General features: G+C 51.2%; 1 protein-coding gene across 17 annotated transcripts in view; it reads right to left on the minus strand.

Annotated features, from left to right (window-relative positions):
- Positions 1–19092, minus strand: part of KLC1 (kinesin light chain 1) — a 39583-nt gene that overhangs the window by 8870 nt on the left and 11621 nt on the right. For 2 of the 17 annotated variants that reach the window (XM_084791981.1, XM_084791973.1), the window contains exons 3-13: positions 18556–18786; positions 17202–17280; positions 15964–16189; positions 14638–14725; positions 14078–14179; positions 11734–11907; positions 11547–11646; positions 10948–10997; positions 10803–10870; positions 8890–8998; positions 7096–7206 (exon numbers count right to left, since the gene is read on the minus strand). In XM_084791981.1, the coding sequence (XP_084648107.1) occupies positions 7096–7206; positions 8890–8998; positions 10803–10870; positions 10948–10997; positions 11547–11646; positions 11734–11907; positions 14078–14179; positions 14638–14725; positions 15964–16189; positions 17202–17280; positions 18556–18786 (1338 nt within the window). Of the gene's footprint in view, positions 1–662; positions 1216–1810; positions 1862–7068; positions 7231–8889; positions 8999–10802; positions 10871–10947; positions 10998–11546; positions 11647–11733; positions 11908–14077; positions 14180–14637; positions 14726–15963; positions 16190–17201; positions 17281–18555; positions 18787–19092 lie in introns of those variants that run through there. The other 15 variants (XM_084791979.1, XM_084791983.1, XM_084791980.1 and 12 more) reach the window with 12 other exon arrangements.

Below are 19092 nucleotides of genomic sequence, written 5' to 3' on the forward strand. Positions count from 1 at the left end.
GCAGCCCAACAACCCCAATTACTGCCAGGCACTAGCTGGCAAGTGAGTCCTACCAAAGCCACCAGACTGCCATGTGCAAGGCCACGTTACAGAGACCCACGATCAGGGAGCCCATGACAATGAAGAGCCCAAGCAGAAGCAGCTCCATTTCCAAAGGAGAGCGAGGCCACTGCCGTCTTAGAACAAAGGACAGCACAGGGTCACAAGAGCTAAGGCATCTTCCAAGATTGGCAGCCAGTGGGACTCCATGTTGCGTGGGCATGTGTGCATGTGTGCACCTGGCAGGAAGCCAGCCAGGACGCCAGGCCTCCCAAGGATGTGTTCCCCGACAGCCTCATCTATGCAGGGCTTCCTGTGTCCTCAGTAAATGCAAATATCAGATCTAAAGCTACTGCAAGGTGTTCTACAAACACTAGAAGTCCCAGGGCACCTGTAGGAAGGGAGAGAGCAGCCAACTGTCCCCATAACCAGACACCAAGGAGACAGCCGGGCCCGCCAGAGTCTGGACATGAAACCAAATGCAGAGTGGAAGCATGTGCACAGCAGCGCTAACCCTCAGAACCCTCGGGGGATCTCAGACGCCCCACTCTGCTGGGGCCCACCCACCCAGTCTGCGCCCTGGAAGGTCGAGAAGTGCAGAGCAGACAGACACAAGACACAGGTCAGTTGGAGTGAGTTTATTAGAAGTTAGAAAGACACGAATACACACATCACAGAGCACTTGAGATTAGTAGAGAAAAGCACAACTGCCAGAATTCCACACCAAGGCTACACAGCAAGTCTACCTCAGTGTGTCCTGGGGGGCCGTGCTGGGCCCTGGCCAGGTCTAAGTACGACAGGGACGTGCAGCACATGCCTCACTTCTACAGCTCAGCGGCTGCTCAGGTCACGATCATGCCACTTAAGGAACCTGCGTGACACTAGCACCCACCGTCAGGGTGAACAGCTACTCTCTCTTAACTGTTGAACGTGTGTGTTACAGTAAATGGGCTTATTAACACAGCTGGTATTTCTAAGTACGTATCTGGCAAAGCTACATGTATCCAGAAACCAAGACCCCGAAAGGACAGCAGCACCGAAAGGAGTGGCCAGTCCCAGAGTGCGGCTGACAAGCTCCTAGGGGCTGCTAGACACAGCGGGCAGCACTGGAGGGGCCGGAGGGGGCGCTGCCCGTCATGCAGGAGCAGTGCGGGAGGCACCGGCGGGCGGCTAGGCCTGTCAGACAGAAAGAGAGAAGCAGATGAGGCCACAGGAGCAGGCGCAGCAGGCCCCGCCCCACAAGCCTGCTCTACAGTATTTCTAGGTCACACATCTCAGCAGCGTTATGCTCAGCAACCCAGGCACTCTCTGCTTTACCAGGCTGCACAGGACCCAGGGCACGTGAGGGAACTGAGGCCAGCTTTCAGGTAACTGTCAAGAATGAAAGTCAACGTTTTTCAAGCACAGACTAGTGTGTTAGAAATCACCTGATACTTACTATGGAAAGTTCCACAAGTTACTGTACCCGAGGGAGATACTGTATGTGGTGTTGAGGGACACGGGGACAAAGGAAAGGCCGGATGTAGAAGACACCATTTAAGCTTCTTCTGTCCTGGACCCTATGCAGTCTGAAGACTTCAGTCCCTTAAACACACTAACACCCTAGACATCTTGGGCACGTTAAGACCCAGTGGCTTTAAAAGTTGCCAGCACTTGGGAGCCATGTAGCTAATGCTCCAAACAAAACCAGTTTCCACAGGTAGTCTCCTGGGTCTGCCAAAATCTCACAGGCGCACAGACAGCTGGGCCTGGCCCGCCCGCTCAGACTCACCATGGGACGCTGAGCAAGTCATTTAACCAGCCCGAGCTTCATTTTTCTCATCTTTAAAATGAAAAATAAAACTTGTTACCAATGCCTCGTGAATGCCAGGAGGACAAGAAAACATCAATTCCCACTGTTTGCCATGAGAAGGATTCTAAATGCTCTGCAGCTCCCACACAGCAACATCCATTGCCCACGTGGTCCTGTGCCCCATCACAAGATGCTCGCCTCCCGTCCCTGGGTCAAGTAGATTCCAGTAACCGCTTTCTCTCTAAACTACTGGGGTGGCAGGTGACGCAGTGTCAGGACAAACAGACTCCAGCTTGGTCCAGGCAGCTGTCACCACACAGAGGAACCTGAGGACCCAGGTGAGCAGCTGCTCAGCAGCGCCAGGCCCTTGTCCAGGGCAGCAGCAGGCTATGCGTCCCTCAAGCTCGTGCTTTTCCACGTGTGACCTCAGCACCCACACCGCAGGTGGGACGGATAGTGGCTGACTAAAGCTCAAGCACACAAATCCCCAACAGCGTGGCCCGGGCTCAGAGGCTCACGGTGTTCTGACACTTCTTTATATAGCCACAAAGCCATTCACACTGTGTAAACCCTAAGAGGGTTTCCTTTTTAAATTACATATATCGTGTGCATATGCCCTACAGTATTCAGAGGGTAGCTTGCCCACCATGTGGGTCCTGAGGATTAAACCCTGGTCACTTGAGTGGCAAGTGTCTTTACCCAGAGCCATTTTGTAAGCTCTTAAAGTGGGTTTCTGAACAGAAATAAATCACATAATATACTGACTTTAGGATTGTCTCTGTCCAACAGAACTGTAGGTGTGACGTGCCTCTAACTTCTTTTAATATATTCTAGCTGCCTTCTTAGCATGATTGCCTGTAAGTAAAAACCTACTTTGCATTAACATTTCTCTCATTCCTTAAAAACCTCTAGTAAGAATTTAGTGCATTAAGCCGTGGGAAAGTCAAGCTAGGGCTGGTGGCACACGCCTGCCGTTCCAGATCTCTAGGAGTTCCAGCCAACAGGGACTACACAGTAGAACTCTGTCTCAAAAAACAAAACAGGCGGCGCACACACCTTTAATCCCAGCACTCAGGAGGCAGAAGCAGGTGGATCTCTGTGCTTGAAGCCAGCCTGGTCTACAGAGTGCGTTCCAGGACAGCCATGGCTACTTAGAGACTCTGTCTCAAAACAAACAAAACCAAAAAGAAAACAACTTGTACAAGTCAGGCACTAGGCAGGGCACACATCCATAATGCCCACGCCTGGGAAACTAATGCAGGAGGGGCCTGAGACGGGCCTGGGCCCCACAGTAGCACCCTGTCTCCAACAAGTCCGTAAAGCGGGCAGAGATGCAGCTCAGCTGTAGAGCCCTTCCCTTCCACGTGACCAGCTCAACCCCCAGTCCGAAAGCAGTGCATACACGAGCTCTCTATACACACACACACACACACACACACACACACACACACACACACACGCATGCACACACACTTGTAGAATCTCAGCACAAGAACTATGTGAAATAAGAGCAGATGGACAGGCAGCTGCTTCTCAGGGACCCCAGAAAAAGGGGGAGCAAAACGGAGGCTGTCCCTGAGGGCTCTCGTCCGCAAAGAACTAAATCTTGCGGTAGTGCATGTATGAACATCAGGACAATGTCAGCAGGATGACGTCACACAAGACAGTCCAGCACTGCTCCGTATCAGCTGGAACCCAGTGCCCATGACTGACACTCTTCACAACAGACACTGAACCACATGAATAGAGGCTAAATAAGGAATTATCTAGAAAAGGGTGTACAGCCTCAAATTACCAACTTTCTCAGAAATGCACCCTACTTAGAGCAGGCACCTGTTACAGCAGTGCCTGCCCGAGCCACGTCTTGTCCCTCAGGCTTCCTGAAGGAGCCCTGTTCTCAGGTGTGATCTCTACCATCACGGCGTGTGCTGAAGAGGATGGCTGCACTGCTGCAAGTTCAAGACCCTGGTTCACAGTGGCCTGAGACCATCCATGTCTTCACGCCCTGGCGCTCCTCCTCCACTAGCACACAGCCAAGCGCCTGCAGGTCAACACCTAGCAAGCCTTGTCTCCAACAAACATCATCCTGTTCGCAATTCTATCTCTGAACACTGAGGAAAAGCCTTTAGTCCCATATAACAGGTTCCTGTCACTTAATCAACTGCCATCTTGTTCCTGTGACATACTTGGGCTGCAGCCACCCAGGAAAACAAAGCACAGAAGTTTCAGTATTTTAAGGAGCAATGAAATTTTTCTTTAAAAATTATAATTCTAAGGGGGCTGGAGAAATGGCTCCTCCAGAGGTCCTGAGTTCAATTCCCAGCAACTACATGGTGGCTCACAACCATCTATAATACGATCTAATGCCCTCTTCTGGCCTACAGGTGTACCTACAGGCAGAGCACTGTATACATAATAAATAAATCAATCAATCAATCAATCTTTTTAGAAACATTACAATTGTCCCAGCACTCAGGAGGCAGAGGCTGGTGAATCGCTGTGAGTTCAAGGTTAGCCTGGTCTACAAAATGAGTCCAGGACAGTCAAGGCTACACAGAGAAACCCTGTCTCGAAAAACCAAAAAAAAAAAAAATTTACAATTGTGCTGAGTGTGGCGGCACACACCTGTAATCCCAGCACTTGGGAGGCAGAGACTGGTAGACTGCTGTGAGTTCAAGGCTAGCCTGGTCTACACAGAGAGTTCCAGGACAGTCAGGACTACACAGAGAAACCAATAAATAAATAAATAAAATAATAAATGAATAAATAAAGCCAAATGCAGCCAGGCATGTTGGCACACACCTTTAATCTTAAAACTTGGGAGGCAGAGGCAGGCATATATCTGAGATCAAGGCCAACCTGGTCTATACAGCATGTTTCAGACCAGCCTGGGCTACAAAAAGAATTAGTGAATAAATTAGGAGGACTATGACTAAGCTCAGTGGAAGAGGACGTTGCCTAACATGTGTAAGGCCCTACATTCAATACCCAGTAGTATAAAAATAAGAGTGAGCCAGGTGTGGTGGCACATGCCTTTAATCCAGCACTCACAGGCAGATCGCTGTGAGTTCAAGGCCAGCCTGGTCTACAAAGTGAGTCTAAGACACCCAAGGCTACGCAGAGAAACCCTGTCTCAAAAAACCACAAAATAAATAAATAAACAAATAAATAAAAGTGAGGGGGCTGGAGAGATGGCTCAGAGGTTAAGAGAACTGGCTGTTTTTCCTAAGGTCTGGAGTTTAATTCCCAGCAACCACAGGGTGGCTCATCTATAATGAGATCTGATGCTGTCTTCTGGCATGTGGGCATACACCCTGGAAGAATACTGTATCCATAATAAATAAATAAAATAAAATAAAAGAGCGGCGCTGGAGAGATGGCTCAGTGGTTAAGTGGTTCTTCTCGAGGTCCTGAGTTCAATTCCCAGCAACCATATGGTGGCTCATAACTATCTATAATGAGATCTGATGCCCTCTTCTGGCATGTAGGTGCTCATAAGTAAATAAATGAATCTTTTTTTTTTTAAAGAGTGAAATAGCCAGGCGGTAGTGGCGTACGCCTTTAATCCTAGTACTTGGGAGGCAGAGGTAGGCAGGTCGCTGTGAGTTCAAGACCCAAGACCAGCCTGGTCTACAAAGCAAGTCCAGGACAGGCAGGAATACAGAGAAACCCTGTCTCAAAAACCAAAACAAAACAAAAAAAGGGGGAGGGTGGTTTTAACCGAAGCATGTTGTGCACACCTAGATTCCAGCCCCCAAAAGGCTGCGGCAGGAAGAAGTCAATGAAGGACAACATGGGCGTATGCCCAGGTTCAAGGTCACCAGGAGCATCTGTCTCACACCCATGAAGCAAACTTTAATCCCTACCATGAACTCACGTTCCCTACCTTGAACTTCTTTTGAAAAAGTTCTTATGTACACACACACACACACACACACACACACACACACACTCTGCACAGGAGCAGGAGCATGAGAGAAGGACATGGTACTCTGAGGGGACCCTGGCCTGCAGGTAAAGGCACTGCCACCTCCTCCCGGGGTCCAGGGCAGGTGTGGGGCTCTGAACTGCTGACAGTGTCACTGGCACGGGACTCACATACATACAGACCTAGAAATACTGTCTCAGGAGAGTGTGGCCCTGGAGCCTCACTCATATTACAACCTGTAAGCAAGCCACTGGCCACCAAGCAGGACAGGCCCTGGACAAGCACGCAGGAACTGGGCGACAGGAAGAGGGCGCAGCTCTAACAGCAGAGGCATGGGCAGGAGTCCCCAGGCCTCGGCTGCAGTTTGGGACCAGTGCCCAACAGAGCTCAACAGTCAAAGTGGATGCTGACTGGCTGTCCTGGCACAGAAAAGTCCAAAACAAGAAAGCTGCTAGGTAGAGCCAGCCACAGGACGTCCTCCTGAAGTGGCCTCTAACACTTCCTATGACGCTTAGCCACACCCCTGGCTCCTCCCAAACTGCTACAGGGAAGCAAACTTCAGACCAGCTACAACTTGACAAAAGCAGACCATGCCAGCCAACCACACCACCTCAGCACCACCAGGATGCGGGTGACAGGCCTGCCTGCTGAGTCCTCTTACGCTCTCCCTGAAGAAAGGTCCAAAGACACCAGTTCACCCACATCACAGAAATCCACTCAAGTGTGTGGCCGCATGCTGCCCACAACCCAAGGTAGAAAGCAGTAGTGAGGACATCCGGGGAGGCTGAGGAGCAGGCCCACACGGAACTCTGACCCCTGCTTGTTCCACACACAAGCAAGTGGTTCGAGGCCAAAAAGCAGGGATGCCTGTCGAGTGGCAGCGTGGTCTTGTTAGGGCTGCTGAGGCGGAGTGGAGACTGGCCCTAATGTGCCTTTGCTGAGCTGAGCTGGGAAAGCATCTCCCCTCAAGGTTCTCCCCAGCCTCAGGCAGCCTCCTGAGCGGTCCAGGAGCACTGAGTTAGCAGGGAATGGGCAAGTTAGGAACGCTAGTTAGTTGTCAGCTACACCCACCCCTAGGTTACTAGGTTTTACACAGCCAGGACGCTCTGTCAGCATGCACACATGCTCCCCAAGAGGCCAGGCAGCTTGCATGGATTCCTGAAGAGAACTTCTACAAGCAACGCAGCTGCAGTATTAGCACGAGTTAGGAACTTACAGGAAGCTTCCCTGATGCTTAATTTGCGAAAAGTGGAGGTCTAGCGTGAGACAGGCAGCAGCGTGGCGGGGGGCAGCTGTACGCTGTACTTACCCCGTTCCACTCTACGCTCATACTCACTTCCTCCCCTCCGTCAGGGCCACTCTCGTACTTGACCACGTCCACGTTGAGACTCTCCCTGCTCCTCCGCTTCTCCATGCTCTCGGGGTCATTTAGCACTTCGGCCACTCTCTGTTTGTGAACAGTGTCAAGACCCTGAGCCAGGCAGGGGAGAACGGTTTGACCCGTTAGCACTTACATCTCAGAAGACTTCTCAGTATCTGAGTTTGAGTAGGGACAAGTCAGATCTTTAATTAGTCTTTGTTGTTGTTAGAGGGCTGTGCCTGCCACAGAGTCAAAGGACACTGTGTGTCAGTCGGGTTTCCCCATGCAGCCTCACACAGACTGTGGGGATCGGGCTGTCAGCCGTGCATAGCAAGCACCTCTACCCTCTGGGCCCTCAGCTACCTCACTGGCCCCAAAGATTCCAATTCTTAAGCCACCAGGACAAACTCAGACCAGTCGTCCCTGGGAATGGGGTCCGGGCTTCCCAGGGCCACAGGGGCAGCCTGACTTATAAAAGTCCTTATCACCAAAGCCCAGGCCCTTGCACACAGGACTGACTGCACTCTGTGCTCTAGGTGAGCATGAGTATGCTGGCCCATGCCTGTCATCTCAGCACTTAGAAACAGCAACAGGAGGAGGCAGAGAGTTCGAGGCCAGCCTGGGTATTTAAAACAAAATAAGTGCTGTAAGCAAATACAGAGCCCAGATAATGAACAGCGCACTGCAAGAACTGGGCTGGCAACACGGCTAAGTGCTCGCCCAGCATGCACACTGTGTTCTCTCACCAACACCGCACACACCAGAGCTGATGGTGCACGCCTGCAATCTCAGCACTTGGAGGTGGAGGCAGGAAGCTCCGGAAGCTCAAGGTTACCCTAGGCTAGCGTTGGAATCCAGCCCAGGAAACAACCTGCATCCCTGCCTCAAATAACAATGACAACCCTGGCACGTGCCCCAAATCCTGCCCTGCTGTGTGACAGGACGCCCCTGTGGCACATAATCTGTCTTTCTGTTCAGAGCTTCTGTGGCTGCCTGCTGAGGAGCACCCCCAGAGGAGCACTATCGGCCATTCTCTGGACCTACGAGAGCCTGGTAGCTCCTGTTACTGAAGCCCAGGCTGCAATCTAGAGCAAAGCCTGGACGGCAGACCCTGCGGAGACAGCAGCACAGCTGCGGACCACAGGGGCAGCCCCACCAAGGAGGTGCCTCACACCAGCTGTGAGCTCGTGGGGAGCGCTCTTCCGTCCTTTCTTTCTCATTTACCTTTTTAGTTTCTTGACACAAGGTCTCCTACAAAGCAGGTTAGCCTCAAATGGTCAACCTTCCTGCCTCAGCCACCTCTGCACTGAGTTCTGAGAGGCCACCACACCTGGCCCCTTTGAACATTTTAGACAAATAAATTAAGTTGCTAAAAACACGTGATTTGAGGGGGTGATGAGGCCTGAGTGCAGTAAAACCACATTACACAGCACGTGAAAGGCTGCACCAAAACCTGTGCTTTTGTTTTGTTTTGTAAAGATAGTCTATGCAGCCCAGGCTGTCCTAGGACTCACTTCATAGGACTAGGCTAGCCTCAAACCCACAAACTCAAGAGACTTACCTGCCTCGCAGGTGCTGGGATTACGGGTATGTGACACACCGCCCCCAAGAAACCCATGTTCTAGCATCTCCAAAATAAATAATTAAATAAACCCTTTCTTCCCGCAGTTCTCACTGAGCCTAAGCCCAAATGAAGCTCTCAATAACCCACATACAAGGCCATCACATGAAAGTTCCAACAGATTTGTTTGACAGAAGTGCTGAGCACACCTGTTTACGTGACCTCATGGCGGCTTCTTCCAATGTTTCTGCAGCTTCAAATTTCCCCTGCCGTCGGTAAAGTGCTCCAAGGTTTTTCAAAGTGGTTGTGACAGTAGGACTGCAAGAGTGCACACAACAGAGACGCAGTAAGTGCAAGTCGCAGGACAGCGCTGTCATCAGCACGCACGCTCTGTGTGGTGACTCTCCAGGCCGAAGGGCACAGATGCTAGGCAGTGGTTGGCACCTAGTCTGCTCTGGTGCAGACACAGGCAACAGAGCGTTTCCACTCAAGTAGCCTGAGGATCCTCACAGCTCTCTGCAGGAACACCATGGCATCTTCCCAGAGCCTGTGGGAGCCTGTGGCATGGCCACAGAAGCACACGGCTAGTCTGCCAGGGGTGAGCACATGCCCCTGCAGGCAAAGCTTGCTGTGTGCTGGGCATAGCTCCTGCGTCTCAGCAGAGCCTCCTGACCTGACAGCTGTGGAGACACTGTCCATCAAACAGGAGGCATAAGTCAGGATGGGAGAGTAGCCACCTGGACAGAGAAGTCTTGCTATAAGTTAGAAACATGGATCTGAGCCACGCCTTTAATCCTAGCACTTGGGAGGCAGAGGCAGGCAGATCATTGTGAGTTTGAGGCCAGGCTGGTCTATAAAGCGAGTCTAGGACCCAGTCTAGCCAAACAGCTCTACATTCAGGGAGAAATCCTGTCCCAAAAAATTAGGTAGAGACTAATAGAAGACACTAAAAGTCAACGTTGCTCTGGCTTCCACACGCATATACACAGCTAAACGCACCCATACACACATGTGTGTATACATGTGAAGTCAGAAACAGCCTGGCATGGTGTATAACCCATGTAATCCTAACACTCAGGAAGTGCACACAGCAAGAGTTCAAGGCCAACATGAGTCACATAGCAAGGCACCATGACAAAATGAAAAGCTATAAATAAAGCCGGGCAGTGGTGGCACACACTTTTAATCCCAGCACTCAGGAGGCAGAGGCAGGCAGATCTCTGCGAGTTTAAACCCAGCCTGGTCTACAGAGTGATTCCTGGACAGGCAAGGATACACAAAGAAACCTTGTCTCAAAAAAAAAAACACACAAAAATAAAAAGAAAGAAAGAAAAGAAAAGAAAAACCCTGGCCTCACTCTGGTCCAGGGCTGTGTTCTCGCTAGACAGACAGGCATCTCAGTCACAGAAATGACGATAGCACCAGCATGAGAAATGGGAAGATGAATCCCTTCGCATCAGTGAGTGCAAAGGGACAGAGGAATATTTATGATAAACCAGAGTCAGCTAAGTTTCCCTGACATGGGTGAGGACACTGAGCCTTAGAGGAAGGAAGCCAAGACTAAGGAATGGCGCACAGGGCCCACGGCGGGAGCACAGGCATGTGTGCAATTCCTCATCAAGTGTCACCTTCAGTGAGGAGCTGGTCAGGGAAGAGCACTGATGGCCACACCCACGCTGCTGTCCCTCTGTGAGTGAGTGTGGGTTAAGTGTAAATGATCTCATTGGGAAAACACTCAGCTTCTTGTGTCATTTCCAGACAGGGCCTCACACCGTGGCCCTGACTAGCCTGAACTCCCTGTACCAACCCCAACCTCACAAAGATCCCTCTGCATCTGCCGCTCGGGTACTGGAATTAGAGGTCTGTGTCACCGTGCCTGGGTTTTTTTTTTTCCTTTATTTCACTACCGACTGTTACTATTGTGTGTGTGGGCACACATGAGCATTAGTCTCATGTGGAAGCCAGAGGACAAGTCTGTGTTTCTCTCAGCTCCCAGCCCTCTCACCAGCTCAATGGTCAGATTGTTAAATAGAATTTAAGGGAAATAGGGGCCATGGGACTAGATCCTTAACGTCCGGCCCGTGCTGCCATTGCCTGTCTGGCCTGCGGGCTGGGCACTCACCTGTCCACCTTGCAGGCTTTGTACCAGCCACCGTACTCTCCAAAGGACGCCCCTTCCTTCTGCTTTCCCTAATCGCAACAGAGAAGGGTCATGAGTGAAGCCAGATGCAGGCAGCAGCCCAGCGGCCCCCAGGCGGCAGCCTCACCTTGCACTCTTCTCTCTCTTCAGCGTGCATCCAAATGGGCTTGTTTTCATCTAGGGAAGAAGAAACAAAGCCAGTCAGGTAGTGGTGCTGCTTGGGAGGCAGAGGCAGGTGGATCTCTGAGTTCAAAGCCAGCCTGGTCTACAGAGCAAGCTCCAGGACAGCCAGGGCTACACAGAAAAACCATGTTTAAAAAAAAAAAACACAAACAAACCAAACTGGAGCCAGGCATGGTGGCACATGCCTTTAATCCCAGCACTCGGGAGCCGGGGGAGTCGGCGTGTTGAGGCTCAGGCTACCCTGAGCTTCACGGAGCTTCAGGAAAGCCAAGGCTCCACAGTAATCATGGGGCAGATGACTTCGAAGGCTGTCAGTGACTGCAAGGTGTTTAAATGCTTTCTTTTATAAACTGCCTTGGTCAACAGAAACTAAGACAACATAAAATAAAACATGAAAGAAAGAAAGAAAGAAAGAAAGAAAGAAAGAAAGAAAGAAAGAAAGAAAGAAAGAAAGAAAACACTGTGGGGTCTTGGATATTATGGCCAAGTGCAAGTTGGAAACAATTCTTTTTAATAATACAATTTGCTTAAGATATTTCTTACCATCCACAGATCCAAACTCGCGTTCATGTGCACGGGTGAGAATCTCCTTGTACAGTGTTTCCGCTTGTTTGAACTTCCCTTGTTTCAGGTAACAGGAAGCCTTCAAATAAAGCACAGCACTTAGCGCCTTCGCACAGAAACTCGAGTGGACTCTCAGAGGCAGGGACGCCGGCCCCGTGGAGCGTACCAGGTTATTCTTGGTCTTGGCCACATTGGGGTCATCGGGTCCTAGCTTCGTCTGGTAGATCTCCAGGGCCCTCTGGTAGTAATACTCCACCTCCTCATACTTGCCCTGGTTCTGGCACAGCAAGGCCAAGTTATTTAACTGCTTGGCAACATCAGGATGATCCTTTCCCAGGACCTGAGGTTAAAAACACTGAATCAGAAACACCGCCATTTCCTCATCGCCCCCCTCCGCTGGAGGGTTCTTCTAAAGCAGAACTCGCTGTGCTCCACACACAGATGGAGACCCTTGCAGGACCCCAATCCTGGTGAGATGTCTGGGAGCTGAGAGAAACAGACTTGTCCTCTGACTTCCACATGAGACTAATGCTCCTGTGTGCCCACACACACAATAGTGGGGCAGCTGGGGTCTGCTGACCTCGCCTTGCTCATCTCCTTAACGTCTTTGTTTTCCTGTTGGAACACACACAGCACATCGTAGCGGGGCTAACCTGAACTTCAGATGCTCCTGCCTCTTCCCACCAAGAGCCACGGGCTTGAGCCACCACACCTGGCTCTTTTGAGTGGTGGAGGTGTTGTTTGTTAGTCTGAGTCTCACTCTGTCGTGCAGGCCAGCCTGGAACTTGCTATTTAACCCAGACTAGTTTTGAACTCTCGGCAGTTCGGCTTCAGCCTCTCGGGGGCTGAGATTATAGGCATGAACCTCCACACCCCTCAGCAGCTCTGTCTAACTCACAGCAGGTGCTGCTATGGAACCTACCAGAAGCTAAGGGAGCTGCTTCAGGAAGGTTTTCATTACCTTAATCTACACGCGCCACCCCAGCTGCCTGCATGCTCCATGCAGCCCCAGAAACAGAATGCCTCAGGTCCCTGCACCTCACACCTGGAGCCTCCCCCACCGTGCCGACGCCTCATAAGCACGCCTACTAGTCTTTTCTACCAAGTCTCACCACCCAAACCATCTTGCTAATCCTTCCCCTAGAATGCAACACAAGAGTGTGCTGTCTTTCCCTCAGCGCTCTGACTAGAAAAGTTGCCCGGCACAGATGGAAGAATAAATTCACACTTAATTTCCTCCAAACCTGGTCAAGCACTGGGTGTGGTGGACACACCTTCAGTCCCAGCACTTGGGAGGCAGAGGCAGGCTGATCTCTGTGAGTTCCAGGACAGCCAGGGCTACACAGTCTCAGAAAAAAATAAAAACAAACCCAAAAAGCTGGCCAGGCACTGGTCTCTGAGCACAGTGCCTCGCTCATGCACACTGCCAGCATCTTCTCCACGTGCCTGCCTTGCCCTGCCTCTGAAACTGTGACATCAGCTAGACAACACTCAGATCAAACACAGAGCTTCCCAGGAAAGCTGACTGGGGGGAGGGAGCCCCTTCCTTCACCTCTCCTGTTGCTCTGTCCTACAGCTGGTCCATCTTGGGCCCTAGCCAACCAAAGGACAGTGTTCCTGACAGGCAAGAAGTTCCTCACAAAGCACTTTAATCAATTTGAGGGTTCTTTGAGCTGGGTGTGGTGGCACATGTCTTTAATCCCAGCACTCACAGAGGCAGAGGTGGGTGAATCTCTGTGAGTTCGAGGCCAGCCTAGTCTACAAAGTGAGTCTAGGACAGCCAAGGCTACATAGAAATACCCTGTCTTGAAGAAAAAAAGATTTACTTATGTATATGAGTGTTTTGCATGCATGTGTCTGTGCCCCACATGCACACCTGATGCCCACTGAAGCCACAAGAAAACTTTGAATCTCCTATAACTGGAGTTAGCGCTCTGAGCTGCCATGTGGGTGCTGGGACCTGAGTCTTCTGTAATAGTCGCAGTGCCCTTAACTGCTGGCCACCTCTCTAGCTCCAGTAAATTTAATCTTGTCTGGTTTTGAGACAGGGTTTCTCTATGTAGCCCTGACTGTCCTGGACTCACTATGTGCAGCAGCCTGGCCGTCTGCTGGGATCAAAGGCGTGTGCCACCACACCTGACAGTAAAGTTATTCTTACATCGAACTATCTTTAATAACAAGCACATGACACCAGTGCAATGCAGAGACGCCACACTGGCCGCCTGCCTCTCAAGAGCCTCCTCTCCGGACACTACACAGGAAGCCGCCACCCTACCACATGCCCACACGCTCACACAAATGGGTTCTGTGTTAGGGCGCTCTGCCGTCCCAGGAGTCACTGTCAGGAAGTAGTAATATAACATATCCCTGTGCTCAGTGCTCAAACCTTAAAACGCTGTCATTCTCTCTCTCTCTCTCTCTCTCTCTCTCTCTCTCTCTCTCTCTCTCTCTCTCTCTCTCTCTCACACACACACACACACACACACACACACACACACACACACACTCACCTTCTCTCGAATCTCCAGGGCTCGTTTGCACAGCGGCTCAGCCTCCTTGTACTTGCCTCGCTTGCCGTACAGTACTGCCAGGTTGTTCAGAGTCGCTGCCACCTGCCAAGACAGAAGGCCACAACAAGCCACTTTAGAGATGCCACAGAGGTGAGTCCTAGACCCCCCACATGCATGGTGACACACTCATCACATCAGAGGGGTCCACTACAGAACAGATCAGTCAAGTTAAACAAATCAGCATAGGCTTGATTCTTCGATTTTCTCTGGCAGATCTCTGTGCAGAGGTGACCAGGCTCTGTGAGAAGACAACACAAAGTCTGGAGACCAAATCTAGAGGGACATGCGATTTGATTCTGGATCAAGGTGAAGTGGGCCAGTGATCTGAGAAGGTGACTTTTCAAATCAGAAGTGACCAGAGTACATGAGCAGGCCCTACCGGTGCCATCTGGGACACGGTGGCTCTCAGACCCTCCCTGTTGAGCTGGGCACTGGGATGAGCTGGACAAAAATGTACTGGAGAAAACAAGCCGTCAAGGACGGAAGAAGCGTATACACACCGCGGGGTGGTCTCTGCCCAGGGTTTTCTCCCGGATCGCCAGGGCGTCGTTCAGCAGGTTAGCTGCATCCTTGTACTTGTTCTGATCCCTAAACCAAAACACACATTCCGTGCTCAGCTGGAGGGCACGATGCCCAGCAGGCAGCCAGCTAGCAAGCCACTGCTGACACTGAGGGCTGAGGCCAGGGTTCACGTACACTTTCTACCACAAGTCATCCTGAACCTTTTCAAAAGGCAATTTTCAAACTCCCTGCAGCGCTGGTCTAGGGAGGCAGCACAGAGCAGTGGACAGAGCCCACGTATGGATCAGACAGAACAGACCCTTTGCCTGCAGTGGTCCGCTGAAGCCAGAAGTCAGCAGAGACCCATAGCTGCCCTAGACCTGCTCAGTCAAAGGCTCAGGCCAGGAAATTCAGATTAAAAAGAAAAAATTTAGAGCACTGTAAAATTGTACAAGAAAAATAGATATCATAACATTCAGAGAAGAATGTAGACGACTTAAAATATATACTCAAAACAATACATACTGCAACGAGACCTCAGTCACCCACTGACAAGGATGAAGTGACCAAGGCCAATGCTGCCTACACGCAGGTACTGGGTAGGAGCAAAAAGGGCATCCATCACCCCTCTAGAAAACAACTGGACAGAACCATCAGAACTTTGTTTGTCTTTGTTTTCCAAGACAGGGTTTCTCTGTGTAGCCTTGACTATCCTGGACTCACTTTGTAGACCAGGCAGCCTCGAACTCACAGAGATCGGCCTGCCTCTGCCTCCCAAGTGCTCGGATTAAAGGAATGCTACCATGCAGGGCCCAAACTATCAGAACTTTATAAAAACCTATTTTAGGAGACTATCTTAAAAGAGAAAAAGCTCAAATGTGTGGCCAGTGCTTAGAGACATTCATTTGCATAGTAAAGTGACTAAACACTGCTGGAGAGCAGAGAACCCCCACACTCGGCGGTTCACAATTACTGTAACTGCAGTCAGGAGACCTCGTCTGACCTCCAGGGCACTGCAGGTGTACAGACACATACAGGCAAAGTTCTCACACACATAAAACAAAACATTTTTAAAGTAAAAATGACTGAGTTGATCAGTGAGGAAGGCATAATTGGCTACTCAGGAAAAGCTGGCCCAGGGCACCCTCTCTGGTCCTGTGAGACCCCTACCACCAAGCTGGCAGACTATTCTAGATTAACTGCTGGCTGTCTGAAGTGCATGGGAAAATGGAGAGCTGTTCCATAGAGGGCTGTGGAACACTGGGAAAAACAGGCCAGCTCAAAGCCGTCTCTCAGGAAGTGAGCGCAGTAACCCAAGGACTAGCCTGTACACCAGGGCCAGGATGTTGAGCATGGTGGCCACATCGGGGTGGTCGTGGCCCGAAGTCTTCTCCAGGTCCTCCAGGGCCTGCTTGCAGAGTGGCACTGCTACCTCGTAACGCCCCTGTGAAGCATACTGGATCACCAGGTTGTGGAGTGTGCGCAACCTCGCGGGGATCTCGTAGCCGCCCTGCTGGGCCGCGGCTGCAGCGCTGCTGTGTTGCTGCTGGACTGCACAGAGAAGAGACGTGGCAGCGTGGTTAGCACTGAGCCCGATATGGCAGCGTGGTTAGTGCTGAGCCTTACATCCTACTTCCAGTTAGTGCACATGCTCATGCACTTTCCTGGTAATCCCTGAGCAAGGCAAAGAGAAACAGCCTATCCGGGCCTGAGTCCTACAGACCAAGGACTCCACAGGATTCCTCCAGGTGAGAAACAGGAAGAGCAGGTGGCTCTGACTTTTGTAAAGACCTGTAAGTCTGCTTCCTGTCGTCTGGTCTATATGCTAATATCCCAACACACACTAACGATGGGGGGTGGGGCACAGGTAAGTGGCCCACACTGTAATCCCAGAACTGGAGGATGAGGCAAAAGGATCAGGGCCTGAGGTCTGGCGCTAAAAAGACAGTTCAGTGGTGAAGAGCAAATACTTACTATTCTTGCAAACAATTGGGGTTCAGTTCCCAGCACCCACATGGTAGCTCATTACAGCTGTAATTACAGTTCTAGGGCCTCTGCCACCCTCTTCTGACCTCTGCAGGCACCAGACCACTAGTGGATATGCATACATGCAAATGAAACATTCATATACATTTTTTTTTTTGAGACAGGGTTTCTCTGTGTAGCCTTGGCTGTCCTGGACTCCCTTTGTAGACCAGGCTGGCCTTGAACTCACAGAGAACCTCCTGCCTCGGACTCCCAAGTGCTGGGGTTAAAGGTGTGCGCCACCACACCCGGCTCATACACATTTTTTTTTTTTTAACTTTTTTGGTTTTTCCAAGACAGGATTTCTCTGTGTAGCCTTGGCTGTCCTGGGCTCACTCTGTAGACCAGGCTAACTTCAAGCTCACAGAAATCTGCCTGCCTCTGCCTCTCTGAGTGCTCGGATTACAGATGTGCACCACTACTGCCAGGCTAAAATAACTTTTTAAAATCCATTCCACAGGCTAAGCACAGGCTCTGCAAACCATGACAGGAACGTCCTGGGCGGCGCGGCCAGCGACAGCCACACGCTGCGACTCACTTCCTTGTCCCGCGTCGTCCTCGTCGTTTGGGAAGAGGTCGTCCAGCGGCTCTTTGGCAGAGTCAGAGTCTTTGTCCTCCTACAAGAGACCCAGGGCAGCCTTCACTCCACAGAGCCACATGCCGCCTACAACCCTCAGCACGGTGCGCCCTTTCATCTACCACAGGCCAGACTGGACGGCCAGGCCTTAGAACCTGGTGTGTGGTCATCTGCAGTGCAGCGCTCCATCGATTTAGTTTGCTAAACTCGCACACCTTGCGCAAGGCCTGTGGCTAGATAACCAACCCCCCCCCCATTTAAAAATTAAAAAAAAAAAAAGCAGATAAAAAGGAGCAAGAGAGGGTTTGCTAGACTAGAACTAGGAAACAACTGCAGGCCACGCATGACAAGACAGGCCCTGACTGCGTTTCTAGACCTTAGCTTCTTCAACTGTTCCTAGGAAGTTCCCACAGACAAGCAAAGTCTTGCTGAAAATAAATAAATAAATAAATAAATAAATAAATAAGTAAGTAAATAATGATTAGGAAAAAAAACTGATGCACCTATAATTCCCAAAGCAATAGAGGGAGGAAGTCCCTGGTCCCGTGCCTGTGGTGGAGTACACTAGGGGCCCCAAGAGGAGCTAAAACCTGTCACTTTTACACCATAGCTTCAACAGAGTTCTGCATGGTGCACAAGGAAAGAACAGTGATGCCAGCGTGAGGAGAGCAGCCAGCCTGACCGGGTAAGGAACGGGCCTGACTATGAGGGGGACAGCACGGCCTCTGGAGAGAGAAACCTCACCTTCAGAAAACTCCCACAGGGGTGCATAACGCAGTCTTCAAAGATACCAAGCCCATGAAAGACAAACAACTGGAGACTGTGCAAATGAAAGATGGCCAAAGGGTGTGAGAACCAGGGCCACTACACAGTGGAGCGCATCTGCATGAGCAGGTCCATCTCCATCACCGAAACACAGAAGCCCACTAAACTAGCCCAGAGTACCAACAAGTACCACTCAGTGCAAAAAGAGCCAAAGGGGCAAAACAACACAGCCGGGAGCAGGATGCACCAGTGGGAAAGCCGAGTCCGGGATCTGAGCACAAACACGAGGAACTAAAACCAGCCTGTGAGCGGAACGGAACAGCAAGCTCCCCAGTTGGAAGCCAAGACCGGCGTTCCTACTCCACCTTTCCAGGCAGGGCCTTTGCTATGGAGCTCTGGCTGGCCTGGTAGTCACTATGCAGGCCAGGCTGGCCTTGAACTTGCAGCGATTCTCCTGCCTGCGCCTCCCAGCACTGGGATTACCGGGATGGCCTCCTAAGGCTTGCTCTGAGGCTGCCTCTCCGCCTTGCTGAGCGTGGGCACCACTCACCGAGGGAGAGATGTCGTCGTCGTATTTCTTCAGCTGGTTCATGAACTCCAGGTGCTTCTTCTCTTCCTCCAGCTGAGCCACGGACTGCTCACTTTTCTGCAGCTTCTGCTGCGTGTTGGCCAGCTCGTCCCGCAGCCACTGGTTCTCCTGGCACAGACGACGGACCTGAGCTCGTAGTTTCTGCTTCTCTGACTCCACAGCATTCAGGTGATTGGACAGGGCCATCATCACCTGACCAGAAGAGACATTTACACACTGCAGCTCCAGTCACACTCACAATGTGTCCTCTACGTGCATGTAAACAAGATCTGTATCCCTCCTTTCACCCTTCATGGGTTACAGAGGCTCACAGTACCGTAAGCCTGGAGCGGCTACACCCCACCTTCTGTGGACCAGAAACACACATGTCTCCTCTCCTGAGCATCCCGCTTCCTATGCAGACCAGCCAGCCTGACTTTGCATGAGCCTCCTTCCGCCTGGGTGTGTTGTGTGTGTGTTCAGAGTGCAGGCAGGCGAGGGCCCAAAGCTGGAGCTGGG

Source organism: Acomys minous (assembly GCF_964271855.1).
Source record: "Acomys minous genome assembly, chromosome: 8".
In the NCBI taxonomy this organism is placed as follows: Eukaryota; Metazoa; Chordata; class Mammalia; order Rodentia; family Muridae; genus Acomys; species Acomys minous.